The following is a 17,329-nucleotide window of genomic DNA, read 5'->3' on the forward strand; positions in this document are numbered from 1 at the left end:
TTGTTGAATGTGTGTGTATTTCAAATTAGTGTAAGGTTACTTCACAATTAACCACTGACACCTTAAAGTAAAAAATTGCTTTGCATATGTCAATACATGTAAAAAAAAATGACATCTCAACATGTCCATATTTATTTAGCACGAATGTTCAGTCTAACTGATTTAAGACTAATAAGTACATTGAAAACCAAAAGTGGGGAGAAAAGAAGTCATATCTTTTTTGTATCTACGATTATGCGGCTTTTTCCTTTCAAAAACAAAGTGGTCTGCATTCCCAGTGTTGTTTATTCCTTGTTACTCCTTGAGGAGCGTGGGACCACAACAACACCTCGCCAGGAGACCTGGTTTTGGGCAGCCCCCATCATTCCCAATGATGTCATATATGTGCTCGGCATGACACCTTGTCGAAGACTATCCTTCAGGGCACCTTGGAGGGTAGTCAATGCGGCAATGGCAAGAGGAAGAACTGCCTTACAAATATCAAAGACTGGACTGGTCGTCCTGTACAGGACCTGCTATCGCCCAAAATAGGGATGAGTAGGGGCTCTGTCAGCTGCCGTGTTTATCCACTTGCCCCCTCTTCCAGTGATAGGTACCAGTCCAAGGGATAACTGATTGTAAATGTTAGATGTGTTTGTTGATATCAAGCAAAGATCCAGAAATAAGAAGGAAAAATTAGTTGGAAAATAATAGCTAAAAATTGAAATTGCTTGTGGATTTTTACAGTTTGGAATATGTGGAAAAACTAAATTCCAAACATAGAAAACCAAGAGAAAAAGTGAATCAATTGAAATGGTGGTCAAAGCACTTGTATTTGAGAAGTTTAAACTTGTTTTTAAAAAAGTATTAAAAAATTATACTTAAACCAACATCCAGACTTGGAATTGGAAATATTAAGCAATTTCATAAAAGAACTAATACCACTGTCATAGAACACAAAATAAAATCTTTATAAGGGTTTTGTAGCAGTCTTGTGTCACATTTCCTAATAAATGCTTCAAAAAGCATAAAACGCAGGAGGAAGGAACATAATTTATTAACAAACAATACAAGTGTCATACAAGCATGGCAGCCATATTTACTAGATTGTAGAAATTAAAATAGTTGCATGTAAGAGACAAATTTATTTTTAAATGGCTCATCCAGGAGGCAGAATACTAACTAGGTAATGTTATAAAAATTACCTGTTTCACATCATAAAAATTGTATATATGTATTGATCTCAACAAATTCTCAGAATTATGATAAGTACCATTTCTTTGGTATGTAAGATACAAAGTTGACCTGCCAACAATGTTAGTAAGAAAGGTAGAAAACACCAGGAGACATTATCAGTCTGGAAGACCCTAACAACTTCTCTACAGGTAAACAACTGATTGAGCATAATAAATATTTTATCTAATGCCTATATAGAGTTGGAAAACAACACTCTTCCACAATATATTTTATAGTTTTATAGTTTTTATAGCTTTTATCTTTAAAAGAAATGAAAACAAAATTCTCAAAATGAATAATTTGTAGTAATAGTGTCACCCATAACCAAAGGTATAGGTATATCCACAAAATAAGGCTACAAACAGATGCTCAATAGTATCATGCGGTGGCACTATGAAAATTGTTGTGACTACTACTACACGTGACCATAACGAACTGATGGGTTTTATTCTCTACATTCTCCAATTTGAACCTCGTAGAAATATCTGACAGCTTCACGCATCTTCTGAGCTGCTCAATTGCAGCTAATTATTGTGTCTTCTGATGCTCAAGTGTAGCAGAGTCAGCAACTCGGCCCTATACTACTATCATGGCACAGATACCTATTCAGTTTAAAGACACACCAAAATGGGTGTAAAATTAAAAACACAGAACTTCAAGTCTTGAAAAAGCATGCGAGACCATCAGTTAGTAGGCAAGTGTGCAAAAAAACCTGTGCATCAGAATAATATGCACTTACACATATACATATACTCATTAATTACTGTCATAAAAAGTCATAATAAACACAAATATTCTTCACCAAAAGGCAGTGTACTGATGTTTGTTATGCCCAAATCGTGTAATGGAAAATACATAAATCCAGCAAAAGCATTCATCAGTAAGTTTTAAAACACTGTACAATGACAAAAATTATCAACTCACATAGATTAACAGTCTTATTTTCATCTGAACACAATACACCTCCCAAGAGTTGTAAGATTTCTTTTATATAACAATGTTTACTTAATAGTTTTTCAAGATTTTTTTCTTTTGGTGACGGCTTTTAATCAACCAATTTTACCAAAGCCTATCCTGGGAGTTTTAAATTACCAGCCCCGACTTGAATCTCAATATCAAGGTAACAGACAATTAGTGCCGAGATAGATGCTCATAGCTTGAGAAATCTCTCTCAACACATGCACTCCTCCCATACAAGCGAATTTTATATTTTTTTAATGATGTGTCAAGGACTTCTTTTTATGATCATTCACCTTATCTACAGTTTGATAACAGGCCATTAACAATTCATGTACCATGAGAAAATATCCACCACAGACATTTTTAACCATAATGTGCCTTCATTATCAGATGAGTACAGAATTGTTTTCATTGTTATACAGGCAAACGCGTTCACCGATACAACCTAACTGCAATAAAAAAGGAGACATCAAACCAGTTGAAGCTTCAAATCGCGAACTTGTATTACAGGACTGCTGGTAGACGATTTTTTCCAGTTTACTAAAATGAGGCATGCTTGTACAAAGCTTCCTGTTAGTCACATGCTTTGTTTAGGCTCGCCAAGACTAACAGAGGAGAACTTCGCAACAGACTAGGCGTTGGTCTTGACAGACAGACATCCACCTATACACATCCATGTTCAAATCAAGACCTAACTGACACCCATACAAGACCAGCCAGTAGGCTGACTGCCCCAACTTTACAGTATATGCTTCGTGCCTCTTTAAAGGTCATGCACACAGCAAAGCTGACTCCAAAGAGTAAAGCTGAAGGGAATGTGGACATGAGGCCAAGTGACACCTGATGACCCTGACCTGGAAACGAGGCTTTGTCTTGGTCCTCAAAAGAGTAGAAGTGTTTCAGCAGCCTGAGAACAAGAAATAACACATTAATAAAGAAATAAAACAGAAACATAAAAGTAGCAATAACTTTAATGTCAGACATTAACCTTTTCAAAGTTTTGAAAATTTTACTTTAAAAAACCTTTCCATTTTAATCACTAGACATTCTGAACAAGATGTCACCATATTCAAATTTTATAATGAGAAAAAACAATACTCATGATACTCTGTAGACTTGTTTCTCTTTAAAAAAAACTGCCTGCTGGCTTAAATGGTCTGTTACACACATTGGAATAAAGGCATACAGTCAAAGGTAGGAACAAACCAAAACTATTATATAGCTATCTACTCTTTTATTCATACAAACACTGACTCGTCTTTCATTTGAAAACGCTGATAAAGCCACATCTTAATCCCTTGTTCATCTGAAGGAATATCTTTGACAGAAATCTTGCTAATGTGTACATGAACTTTGCTTGTGCAACCTGACAAGAAATCTGAAATCAAAATAATTTTATAGGAGTGAACAACAAATGCACCAGTTAAATATCTCTCACTATATGTTTGTTGGAAGAAATGATGATATCAACACAGATAATACTTTCTAAAAAAATAATCTGTCATTGCAACCAAAAATACACGCTGTGCATGTAAAAGTGTTAACACTCTGTAGCAAAACTAAGCTTGATCAAATACAGCAAGCTAATTTTCTTAAGTAGATAATTTTGACGCCAAACGAAGTTAACAGACTTTTTTCTCTAAAGGTAAGCTGTTTGAATGAACTGTTCGATAGTACAGTACTGTACTACATGCATCCGTATAAAACGATAATATAATAAACGGCTATAATACAGTAATTAAGCCGGAAAAACATTGTCCTTGATTAACCTGCGCTTATTACGCCATTTTCCCTAACTCGAAAACTCCGTAAGTCAATTTTTTTTTCGGGTCCCTTTAAGTTCAACTTATTGAGGTCCGACTGTAGTTCTTTTCATAGCAGTACACTTACCTGGCATTCCAGGAGCTGTTAATCGGTTCCCTGTGTTGGGATCCCATGTCTTGTTGTACCCAAAAGTTATATCATAAACACAAGTCACATAGCTGCGCAGCTCCTGGAGACACACCTGAGTGGCTTTGGCACGTGGATACAGTACATGGTCAAGTTCCTTTACTCCTGAACCACAGACACAATGTCTCCATTTTTCATGAATCACCATCGATTCAAGTACATCATGTGACTTCATGGAATCGAGTCTAATGATAAACATCACCTAGCTCCCAAAATTCCATCCACATTAAAAAAAAAAAATTGTCTACAGTACACAAACAGATCAAATATGCTTAGATGCATGCATATTACAATAATAATTTCTGAAGATAAAATTTTTTACTTTTAATTAACCAATAATTTGATTCTAAGCATGCAAAAATAGAATACTCTGCCTGAACTAAACTTTTTAGATTTATACAAAATAAGCCATGACAAACATCTTCAATTCTCTCAGAATGCATTATTACAGGTAAGACAATAGTTTTTAAAAATGCAACTAAGTATTGTTGAAGTTGTTTTTGCTGTCATTGGCCTACTTTTTTGTTCCACTTGGAGACCATGCAGCTCGTAAGATGAAATACCATTTTTGATGGCAAAATTCCTTTCTTTGAGTATTTACCAGATGACATAACTATATGAAGTTATCCTGACTAACTACCTCAATTCAAGCTATACACTCCCGGTTGGTCAGACCTGACCAATAATCAGGGAGAACACAAATTAGACCAACTTGCCTCCCACCCACCCCATCTTGCCTTGCCAGTCTGTGAGCTCTGTCACTCCAGTATTTCACCTGAATCACACAATTAAGTCACATGTCAGCTATTTTGTTTCTGTGGTCTCATTTTCACTGCACTTACTGCCTGCCCTGCTCTGCAAGTTGCCTGATGAAGTTTGGCTGAGGACATATGTGTGTAGGTGGTCAGAGATGAACCATAGTACGAAAGTAAAGACCAGGATAAGGTCAGGATAGACAGCCATTAATGTTTTGCCCCTCAACACTAAATAACCTTTCTATTTTTTTAACTTCAGTTGAAGCTTCTGTATAAAGGTCGAGGCAAAAATACGTTGCTTCTTGAACACAACGACCTGAGTGATGTTTCTTCTTTTGACTCAAAGACATGCATAGATTTGCTTAACTGAGCCACATGCACTGTCACAAATACTACTTGCGTGCAATGGAACTCTCCATAATAGGAAAGTAATTTTCTTCTGCTTAGTGGCAGATGAGTATGCCAATGTTTGAAGGCTTGTATCTTGAAAATAATTATGTCCTCATATTTTTGAATCATCCTTTTTCAAACTTAACCAGATCATACATTTAAAAAAATGTTGCACTCAAGTTGGCCTTTAAAACTTCGTGCAAAATTCTTAAATTACAAAATTAGTCATTGTTTCCTTTCAATGTGTTTTTTGTCTTCAGGCAGGCTCACCTTGCTGACGAGCAAACTCTTGGCTACTCTTGATAACATTCTTCAGGTCTGGGTTGAATCGAGTACCCTCAGGAAAAACCACCATCCACATCTACAAGCAAATATGATTGCATTTTTGTGATCAAAGATGTTAAGCAAAAAGATTTAACAAACGAGAAATTTTCTTTTTCCATTAAATGTACTCAGTAGTATAGGGAACATTTTCAATTCCTTTTCACACACACACACATATACGCTTAACTCTGAATATAACAATATTAGCAAGAGGCATGAACAGAAAATAATTATTTACAGGCATGTTTGCTTTCACCATGTTTTGCAGCTGTTTTTGGGCTTTATTTTCTTGAAACTTGCCTGCACGTTTTATGTACAAAACACCATGCTGGAAAATGAAAAAAATACAAGAGAAACATCAATGCTATTGTTCATGATCAATTGTATATCAAAACCACTTTCACAATCCTAGCAGCACATTAAAGCAAATAAAAATAGTTTTGTGGAGCTTTTGGCATAATGATGTTAGTGGTGTGGGCAATTAAAGAGACCTTGAAATTTTTTATTTGTTCTAAACCTTGCTTCAAGTGGTGAAACATTTTAGTCTGGACTCTCAACTGACAGACCTGTTTGGCTTGGTTAGACCTGCTAGGAGACAAGGCTCCTGCCGACATAGCTCTGTGGATCAACAAGGCTCACAAGCCACCACACCACTACAAAGTAAGTTGCACCAATTGTTGGTGGACCGAGCATAGAGTTTTACCTAATCATTAGATAAATATTTTGCACCTAATTAGTCCCTTAAGATAAATCCTTGTCATTTTGAAAGCCACAAAAAGTGCCAAGAATTTAGGAGTTTAAAATTTTTCAAATGAAACTTTGTAATTATACAGTGTATAACTTTATCTAAATATCTCTCTAAAAAATCTTCTGTTCTAACATAGCAGCTTATGAAACACAGACACAAGGTAACAAAGAATTCTTTATGAAAACCTTCAAAGACATACACCCTTTCTGATTATGCTGATTTCCCTGGTTAAAAATTAAACATGTTCAGAATTTAATTCTTGTAGATTTTTAAATAAAAAGCATCTGGTAAATGTGGCTATCTCTTAGTCCTCATGTTCACAAAATGTAAGCAGCTAATCTGCAATTTACCTGGGTCAGATAGAAGCCATATAACGGAAAATATTTCAGCCCATCTTTCACCACAAAACGACATCGATTCAAGGCACCACATCTCAAAGCCAAAGAACAGCCAAGGATCCAGTCCACTATTGTACAAATATATATCACATACATCTTTTTCTTCGATTGCTCAGTCGCAGAATAAGTAACAAGTACTGTACATTGTAACAATCTGATTGGAATTCATTTAGCACAGCAAGATATTATGGAAGTATTTTTTATTACCAAGAACATTATTGCAACATTTTTCAGAAAAAAAAAGTACAGAACAATATATTTTTAATGAAATTTTATTTGAACAATAGACTAATGAGGAAAAAGTAATTTTGTTTATAATAACGAATCCTTTTAGATGAAAAATAGCATTGATTATGCTTCTGATGGATCTTACTGGTAAGACAAAATCTTTCACTTACTAGTACTTTGATGGTTTGAAATGAAGATTGCATTTTCAACACTTTTAGGTTTTTTAAATCTTTACATCACCATAAAATATCATCTGAAAAATATAACAGAAAAAATTAAGAATAACACCACCATCAATGTACATAAGACAAAAAGTGGGCAACCTCTAATCATCTGATCATTTCAAATCATCTGAGTGATTACTTATTTACTTTTAGGTTTTAAGGTTTGGGTGAAGCTGACATTGTAACATTTAACAATTTCTATAACTAAGAACCCTCATCTGTCATGTCTCATGACAGTGGTGATGGTGGCAAAATATTATACTTGTACAATATTACAACACAAAGTCTTACCCAAACCACCTTCATAAAAGAAGCAGAAATTAAGAAGAAATGTAATTTTACAGTGTGCTTCAATATGCTTTTAAAAATGCAAATTTTGAGCAATTATAGATGTCCAAGCAAACATATATGGTTAACTGTCTCAATGTGAGGCATTTAGAAGAGCTATACTGAATGGAAAGGGGAAGTATAGTAGCCACAACAAAAATCTCCCTAAAAACCAATGACTTGTTCCACAATCGACCACTCTACAGACAACAACGTTAATAAATTTATTTAAATTTATTTGTAAATTGGTGTACCCCACACTGCCACTGCAGGATGAAAATATCTTAAGCTCATCTTTTCTGGAAATACTTTATTTTGCTGAGTTTGTGAATAGCGTCTAGCGCAAGAATTATTTTTATTAACTTTCGTGTTGAAATTGCAGATATAAGCCATGACTGAATAACGAAAACTATACCTGGTTTTACACTCTGGAATGCAATCTAGCTCTGTTTATTTCATCATACCGACAGTAGCTCTCTCCACCACTCTCTTCCACTTAAGTTCAAATATATTTTTAAACTCCTTCCCTGTTATTTTGAAGGCAGAAATAAACGTTCTATTATCGTAAAAGCAAATTGGATATACCTGCATGCCTGAACAATTTTCAAAGAAAAATAGGAGGAGACGGATGTAAGTGGAAAACATGAAAGTCATCTGCGCGTCGGTAGAAACGTTTAGGCAAAACTGAGGTGCACACCCGTGCAGGCCACCACAACATGAGAAAACACGGAGCAGAACCCAACATCAGAGCTGCAGGTGCAAGCCAGTGTAGCTGTTGCAAGAGTATGGCCACCGAGAGCAGCATAATGTCAAAATAAATACTTTAAAAGTTTCTTCGAGTGGTGCAGCACTTGCTCTTGGAGACCATGTGGTAAGTCAGAATGTCAAGGTTCAAGGTTAGAAGGGTACGGTATATCTATACTGTATAAGCGGTGTTAAAGAGTACTATAATGAATAGAGTTAAAATGAATTAAAGCCGCAAGAAGAGTAATCATAACTTAAGAATTAATCCAATCGACTGTTTGTTCGTTCTCAAGGCTTTAATTTGCTTTAAAATCTAACGTAAACGAAAAGACGGTCCCCGATCGAACCTCAAAAAACCATTTGAAGAGTCAGCCATATGCAGACTGCTGCTGTTTGCGCTAGTCGGCTAGTGTGTGAAGGAGTAGACCCACAGAATTATCATAGAAGTCTGCGAGTAGACCTCTAGAGGACTAAATAAGATAATGATCATGGTCATACTGATGAAGTAGAAGGCTGCTGGATAAAATGGCGGAATACCTAAAATTCCTCACCAAATTCTTCATCATGGGTCAGCGACGAGATTATCCTGTTTGGCGGATTATATATGTATAAACTGTATACAAAACCCAAAAAGTTTATGCTGGAGATTAATGCAGTGGCTGCAATTCTTTTGAACCCAGGCATAACAGTATCTGAAGACTTTTTAAAATGCTTTTTACTTTATGAGAAGATTAGACTTTCTAAATTCCCTTACGATTTGAAAGAGCATTGATTTGGCCTTGCTGCAAAGGGAGTAACACTTCTCCCCCCTGACTGTGGCTGGCCTATTACCACTAAATGTACTAATAACATTTCGCTGCTTTTTGTTTCAGGCTGATATGTAATTATATCTTGTTTATGTCTGCTGAATTTAGTAAAGAGCGTGCAGCATTCTTATTACTGGCATGACTACGTTAGTCGTGTCATTCAATGCTAAACACAACACTGTTAACCTCTCAGTACTGTAAGTGTAAGGTGTAGATGGCAGACTTTGTTTACCAGCATTTCTTCTCCCTGTTTTAGGTCAGTGTATCAAACAATGTGTAGATAAGAATAATCTAGTAATCAAATTACTTGCCTTTCAGAAAAATGTTTATTGTGAGTCTTGCATGTCATACAGAGGTAACAAATTTACAGTTAAAATCTTTAACAGTTAGTGAGTTACTTTCAAAATGTCTGATATTTAAACAACATGATGTAGTTAAAATTGTGTCTCCATTATTAACTTTGTCAGAAATACTGTTTTCAGTTACCTTTCAGGAAATATTGATTTTTAAATCTCCCTGTTTTGATAAGAATAATATGCAATTTCGTCTGCATGTTAATTATCCTCCTGTGACAGGAGCTCTATGGGCAATGGCAGACATAAAGTTTTAACATAGCTCTGCAAACTGTTTCATTGTTTATAATTAATATACCAAACTTTGTAAATCATAAAAATGCAGACAAAAATGTACAAACGAAGTTTTTTTTGCATTAAATTTGCATGCAAATGAGATTATCACATTCATTTGTATAAGAATAAATAGTAGTAATATATAGATCTGTAAAATATACATGGATTAGTTACTGTAATTATATAATAGATAGCTCCCTCATACACCCACAGATAAAACTTGCGATCAAGCAAAGGGGGAAGAATATGTCTTCAAGCCCAGAGGTGTGCTAGTTTGAATGATATTCATGTGGCACAAAAAACCTTCCCCCAGTCAACCCAACTGCTGGGAATAGATACCGGAATCAATAGAGCGTTGAAGTTTAAGCAATTAGGAAGGGGAGATTGGCCTCACCCTTGCAAAAAGATGCAACAGGAAAAATGGTCTCTAACACTCTCACAGTCGGTTAACTCAAGCATACAAAATATGAACTGAAATGAATGCATTTCTGTCCTCCCCACTCTTCTGATAAGCCAATTTCACTTTTCTAGTTTTTGACTAGTCAGATTTTCCCCTATACAATATGAAAATATTAATACCAGCTTGTACTTTAAAAGTAGAAATATCAACTGGCATAATGCGACCAACTTTCTAAATACAGAAATGTTGTGCCCATAAGTAAACTAACTCTTATTTCCTGGTAAGCACTAATAATAAAAACAGCACTTTTATTTAAATTTACACATATAATTTGATTATTGTTCCCATGTCTTTGTCCTTATGAATTAAGGGACCAGTCATATTTCATATGTGACACTTTAAACTTTTTTCCTCGTATCAGTTCTCCTAGCTGATTTCTCTTTTCTCCTTCATGCATATGCTCATGGACCCACTGGACTACCTGTCATGAGAAAATAAAACATCTATTTATCCAAACTTTTGTGCATGTGGGTACACACGAGCATGTGTGCATATACATGTCATGTGTGTATAACTACTTATATCTGACTGTTTAATAAAACAATAAATTACTTTTTAGATGACTACACAAGCTGTATGAAATTGTAACAAAATTTTAAGAAGGTGAAGCACTTTTTTAAAAATTCAAAATGTTTGGTTTATAGTGAAAAAATACATTTTTTGGAAAGGGTACAGAACATTTTCGAAGCACTCATTGCCCACAAGAATGTCAAAAGTCTCCAGAAATTATAAATATTTCTTAATATGATAAGCACTGGATGTCACCTCATCGGTGTTCTTGCCAAAGTCTTCTTGGTACCATTTAAGGATCATAGATAAGATACACAGTCTTCTTTGTCATATCCACCTCACAACCATCAGAGCTATCAAGAAATGCCTCGGCTGCCAGTCGTAACTGGTCATAAACTTCCTGTATATTTTAACAACAAATAATTTTTGAATGATTTCAAAAGACTGCAAAAAATATCAATGAGTTAAAAGATATTTTTTTTTTGCATGTAAAAAAAACTAAATATTTTGAAAATTAATTATCTAAATTTCAAGTCCATCACACCAACATATTCAGTGACAATTGGTGGATGTCATCTAAGAAAAATGTGGTCAGTGGTTAGAAATTTAGGAAATTTCAAATATGATTATCAATAGCCAAATCCAAATTGAAGTTTTAATAAAAATCCAATGACGTATATCAAAACTCAAAATTGTTTTAAGTGCACAATGCAATACAGAGCCTTATGATAGACTTTTGATTGCCCAATAAACTTAATTAAAATTAATGTAAGCTAAAAAATACTTCAATATTGTTATCTGTGAAGTATGTGTTTTATTTTTCACCACTGGAAATGTTTGTGTTCATAATTTATAAATAAAGCTATTGTAAATACATGCTGAAGAATTTTGTTCAAACATTTCTTTAGCACACTAACTTTAGGTTTCCCTTCAGATAAAAGGTGTCCTGCTGCTCTAAAACTTAAAAAATTGCAAAATGTATAACCTCTGCAGTATATGTTTTGATTGGAGGACAACTCTTGGCACCACAAACCAACCCAAAGTGAATGAGTGGTTCATGTTCCTCAAGTGCCACTTTCAGGCGTGGATCAGACTTGCCAAATGGACGCATTATCATGCCAACTCCTTTCTTGTTACCTCTCAGCACACCATTTTCAATGTCTTGAAGGGAATATTCTTGGCCACCAATAATGTACTTTACAGTGTTAAAAAACTGAAAACATGTTTTAAGACGCCAATTCAAAATTGTAAAATGTATTCGCACTTCATATTTCATTGTCTTGAAATTTGAAAATAAGTTTTAAAATGAAATATCAAATAGAAATACTTTCTGACCTTTTGTTAAATGTTAAATACTTTTCTTTATATGCTTTATGTGCTCTGGTTAAAAAAACCCTATTACATCCATGTATTTCTGATAATGTAAATAATGAAGAAACAGAAGTTTTTTTGTAACCTTGTATCGCTGCCAGAGGTTGACTGGCGGCCCCAGGACAATGTTTGCATGTATAACAAGTGCATTATAGACATTGATGAAAAATGCAAGCTTCTCTTCCTTGCTAGTGTCAGCAATCTTCACTCTCTGGAGTTCTTTGGTCAGTTTTATATAAGTCTGGAATTCCGTGCTGCCTCCGATTCCTTTGTAATCCACTTTCTTTCACAAAATAAACTTTGTCATCATTTATCTTTTTGATTATCAGAGGATTATATTATGTCTACAAATATTGCTCTATCAAGATAATTCTGCACTAATACCTTTTAGACCTATATAATTAACAAAACTTATGAAGAAACTACCATATTTACAAAGTTAAAGTGGTTACATTAATAGGCAAAAATAAATCTTTAAGAAGTCTCACAAAATAGGGATGTTGCTGATAAAATTAATTAGAAAAACATTAAAATACTTATTATTGACAGAGAAGATAATGCATTACTTTTCCATCCTTTGAGAGGAAGGCATTGTAGAGCTTTAAAATCATTTTACGCAGTTCCTCTCCAACCCTGCCAGCTGAAATGAAGAAAGAACTTCACTAATCATTCAAATTACATAAGCTTAATGAAGGACCTCAAAAGAAGGAAAAGATGAGAGGTCTTTTATGCTCTGTATTTAAAAACTGTTTTAAACTACATGGTTTAATTTTTTTAAATTAAATGTAAACTGTCCCCGTCCCCCCCTAAAAAAAACCTACCTGGCTGGGGTTCACATTCAGAAACTGAACCACTATTAAGTGCTGAAGTTTCATCATCTTCCATCAAACGATAATAAGTTTGATCATCACGAAATATCTCATCAGTTTTCACATTATAGCCAAAATGGCGATCTATCAGCTGTTGTCCCATCTCTACTGCTCGCTCTCTATCTGAAAAACATGATAGACACATGCACGTACATATAAAAGAAAATGCACGCTAATTTTTACACAACTAGATAAAAACATACTTTAAACTTTTAGCATCAGCTAACCGTGGGTTTGGCATATTAAACTTGTTCACAATGTGGCAACTATTATAGCCAGAAGAACAAAAACTTTGAAATATCTTTGTAATGTACATCGTAAAAGGCAAGCCATCAATCTGATGAGCAAAAGTGTCAATGTCAAAAAACTGCTAATCTGCTAGACACACGCATCTCCTCATCTGAAATATATGGTAGTGTTGGTGTAGGAAGAGACTGACATGTGCACACACACATAAGAGCTGCAACAGTGCTTTGATGTCTAACAAACTTTTACCCTTTCTAGGGTTTTTCCAGAGAAAGATGGGCTGGGGGAGCTGGTTTTTCTTGGTCAGCAACTACATGACCTGGTTTTCCTAGGGAGATGGTTGGGACACCATGGCAAATGGACATTTTCTACAATATCTGGGGTAGCAATGAGGGCAAAGCTGGAAGGGAGAAGGCATTGGGATAGAGTCGTTGAAGTGGGAGCATCACCCCATAGAGGAGTTTTAGAGATAGCTTAGGTCGCTTGTGAAGATTTCGCCTTTGCCGGCAACATCAACCAGGGTGCGACTAAAGCCTGTTCTACCCACAACAGTGTTGACTGTGTTTATTATTGTGGTGAGACTGGGCAAGCAGCCTCCATCTCCCCTGTTAAATATACCTATAATATTTTTACCCATACAACTTCATCAAGATAACAGCTTCATGTTACAGATGTACCTTACATAGTGACAGGGGTAGTCAATTGAAGGAAAATAGGTGGTACTCTGTCTAGTGTTGCCTTGGTGAATGGGCCAAAAGACAAGCAGCTACTACATCAGGTGTTTTTCAGAAAATGGCGACGCTGTCCTGCATCTACACTGACATCAGTGACCATGAGGTAGGCTTGCTGCTTATAATTTACATGTGAACATAACTCACATGCTAATTTCTGATTCTCTGCTCTGCATTCTGCATGAACTTACAATCCATTGCACCTTTCACTCAAGCACAGTTGGTGTAAAAAGGAAAAAAAAGCCAACTGCAAGATTTAAAAAAAAAATAAATTTCAACAATATTAGGAACAGTTTTGGTTAAAATAACTGACCTAGTCCTTTGGTCTTGAAAACCCAGTCAACAAATTCCTTGCCACAAAATGTGTTTTTGTGAACTCTGAGGCCCTGTCTATGGTCTTTTATAATACCACTTGCCTTCAGTTCCACAACAAGCTTGGCATATTCATCTTGCTCACATGTAAAATTGCCTGGATCTGAAAACAAAAACTTAAACTTTAATCAAGAACATTTAAACTAATTTTACTATGCAAAATTTCTTTCTTGAAGCACAATGGTATTTAAACAACTTGAGTTGTTTACAAAAACAAGTGGAGAGATCAATTTCATTGGAAACATTAAGTGTTGGGATCAATGATCGTTTTATTTCCAGGAACTATAAGCCCTCTCTTATGTTTGTTTTCCTTATCATGTACTTGTAAATAGTTTAGCCCATTTTAGAACTTAGTGATTTCTAAAAAATAAGGAAAGAATGGTGTCAACAAATAGAAAAAATGTTAAAACACTAATGCACACTATTGATGAATCAACAGCTAAAAAAGCCGAACTTACATAAACACCTTTTTTTGCATAGTAGTCTGAAAACTATATGTGGAAATGTGACTGGGGATAAAAATATGCACATACAGTAAAATCGTTCCATAAGCTAGCAGCCATAAGAGTGATTCATCATGTCTAGCATAATATAGAAGACAAAAACTAAGCCTTCCTCTGCTTGTTACCTCCCCTGATAAATCAGGTACCCATATGTTGGGTGAGAATGAGATGTTTTCCAATCAAAAGCCTGGGTGAGTGTTGAAAAGTCTTTGCTTTGATGCTGATTATACAAACTATAAAAGGTTATGGCCCTTTACCCTAGCTAATGGGTAGATGATAAATGTGATCAAGCTACTGATATGAATGAATTCACCAGTCAGCAGTAATTTCCAACTGAGATTTGTTAGGTATACATGTATACATACTGAGATTTGTTAGGTATACATGTATAAAGAATCTCATTTTATCCTCGTTGCTCTGACCTGTGACAAACTCAACACTAATAACATTAAATATCATATATTGCGTACATTTTATAATGATTAGTTAAAATTGATACAGATTTTAAAACTTTACCTAAAGATTCTAGTGCTGTACTAGGGTCTGGAGGTATAGGGGCATCGGGAGGAGGGAGTGTGTTTCTCACCTCCTCTATCAAGGAGTCCAGTTTTGCTTTATCCTGAACCTGCAGGAAATTTAAAGACAATAAGACTTTTAAGAACATATGCACTTTTTTTGGTAACACTCTTTCATGTCTGTATATATATATAAAACAGTCGTTCTCTCGCTCATTGTACACAACGATTGCTTGACACGAAGCTATGTAACTCTGTGCCGAGGGTAACAAGTGTCGTCTGCTTGCTGTATGAAAAGTCTGCTTCCGTCGTGTGTATCACGAGACTCCATCGTTTAAAAACAAAAGTTCAGTTTTCTGAGAAACTGCATGTGCAGATTAGGTTTTAAATTCATGAAACAATTGACAGTACGTTCATAGAATCAGCCGCTGTTTACAATATATTGTTATAAATGCCCTTCGGCGTTTAAAGAAATATCATCATAAACATCCTTACCAATTTCTGTAAATCGTCATTGCCTCCGATGTGCGTGGCATTAAAGAAAATCTGCGGAACTGTCGATCTCCCTGTTCTCTGTTGTACATATTCGCGAACAGACTTGGGATAAATATCCAACCGAACATCCGTGTATGGCAAATTCAGTTCTTGTAGAGTACTTTTCGCACGCATGCAGTGAGGACAACCGAGGATCGAGTACACTAGAATCCTTCCTTGAAGATCCATCGGAGATATTTGAACGATACCTCTGACAAAACGTCTTGTACCGATCGCCACCAAAGGGTCTGGACTCCTAAAGTAGTCAGTAATGGGACGAAACAAAAATTGAATGGGTTGTGATAGCACGCTGAAAGACCGCGACCCTGTGAACAAAACCGGAAAGTAATTTTGAAGTGTTCCGGTGAGTCTATTTAGGATATTTCGAAACATGTTAGCGACACAGCTACTGTGACTTTTCGAGACTGCTTGCGTTCTGGATTTCGGTCACTATGACTAGTAGAAATGATAAAACATCTTTGCTAGTACCTTAACTCGCGAGCAATGGGTGTGAGACTGTGAGTTGTCTACCATGATTAGGCGTTTTTCCTGTGGGGTTGGCCTGTGCGTCGCAAACCTGTAAAAGTTTTTCGCTTTGTCGAAGTGGCCACAAAAAAAGAAGTGGGAGCTTTTGTTGGAATAAAGCTTCGCCTGTTTCCCGATACCAACCCATGAAGTCATAAAAGTGGGAGGCAGGGGGTAAGATAAAGTGATCAGTGGGGGAAAGCGGGGACGGATGGTCACCTTAGGTTAGATTACGTACATTAATGACATTTGTAAACCGAGCGACAGCATTCTTCGTAGATCGATGGACCACTCCACACTCCCCTGTGTTCAATGGGAATCGCGAGCACTTCCGTTACGCTGTTCTAAATTTCTGCTTTTTATTTTTTTAAATTTTAATTTATGCTGTATTAAACCTTTTCTTAAATTGTCTCAAATATTAAACGGAGAGGACAGCTCAACTATTAATGTGACCGTACACAAAACAGAATATTTTTTTAAACAAATGTAAAAGTAGTGACTGTAATTACTGGGGTGATAAGGTTATTTTAGAGACCTCAGGTCTGCATTTTGGCGAGGGCGATATGTCAGTTTCTTCTCCCTCAGTGCCTCCTCCCCTCTCTAATCCTCTAAGGAATCGGGTACATATTCCAGAGCTGGATCATTGCATGTTTGTGTGTGTTTGGGGTGGGTAAAGTATTCTACGTCACAAGGGCATCGAATAGGCCAGGGTAAAGGTCTCTGGTCTCAGACACTTTCGGATTCGGCTGCTGTTGCTCAAAGTTTTCTCAAACCACTTCATCCGAAGGTAGTACTCAAAAACATTCAACGACAGTGAAAGCTGCTTTGGGATTAATATAGAGAAAAAAAATTAGAACTCGTTCGGTAACATTTTTTAATTACTTGTCGAACGGCCCACTACAAATCACGACATCAGGGCCGTGCTTAGGGGCAGGCGGACGAGGCATCTGCCTAGGGCCCCGCGCTTCAAGGGGCCCCGCGCTTTTGATTGATAT

The 17,329-nt window shown here is 35.9% G+C and overlaps 2 protein-coding genes across 2 annotated transcripts; both read right to left on the bottom strand.

The window, feature by feature from the left end:
* Positions 1-322: 322 nt before the first annotated feature.
* LOC112573570 (1-acyl-sn-glycerol-3-phosphate acyltransferase epsilon-like) lies at positions 323-9,580 on the bottom strand. The gene is given in 10 exon segments (XM_025254055.1): positions 323-3,082; positions 3,430-3,553; positions 4,066-4,230; positions 5,541-5,631; positions 5,833-5,922; positions 6,693-6,808; positions 7,139-7,197; positions 7,199-7,221; positions 8,105-8,167; positions 8,169-9,580. Coding segments are annotated over 10 exon segments (1,110 nt in total). The 5' UTR covers positions 8,325-9,580; the 3' UTR covers positions 323-2,859.
* Positions 9,581-9,616: 36 nt separating this feature from the next.
* On the bottom strand, positions 9,617-16,591 carry LOC112573569. The gene is given in 11 exon segments (XM_025254054.1): positions 9,617-10,579; positions 10,924-10,977; positions 10,979-11,068; positions 11,654-11,881; positions 12,125-12,322; positions 12,606-12,679; positions 12,861-13,031; positions 14,199-14,360; positions 15,277-15,385; positions 15,771-16,135; positions 16,573-16,591. Coding segments are annotated over 10 exon segments (1,437 nt in total). The 5' UTR covers positions 15,999-16,135; positions 16,573-16,591; the 3' UTR covers positions 9,617-10,456.
* Positions 16,592-17,329: the final 738 nt, after the last annotated feature.

Source organism: Pomacea canaliculata, linkage group LG10 (assembly GCF_003073045.1).
Source record: "Pomacea canaliculata isolate SZHN2017 linkage group LG10, ASM307304v1, whole genome shotgun sequence".
Taxonomy (NCBI): domain Eukaryota; kingdom Metazoa; phylum Mollusca; class Gastropoda; order Architaenioglossa; family Ampullariidae; genus Pomacea; species Pomacea canaliculata.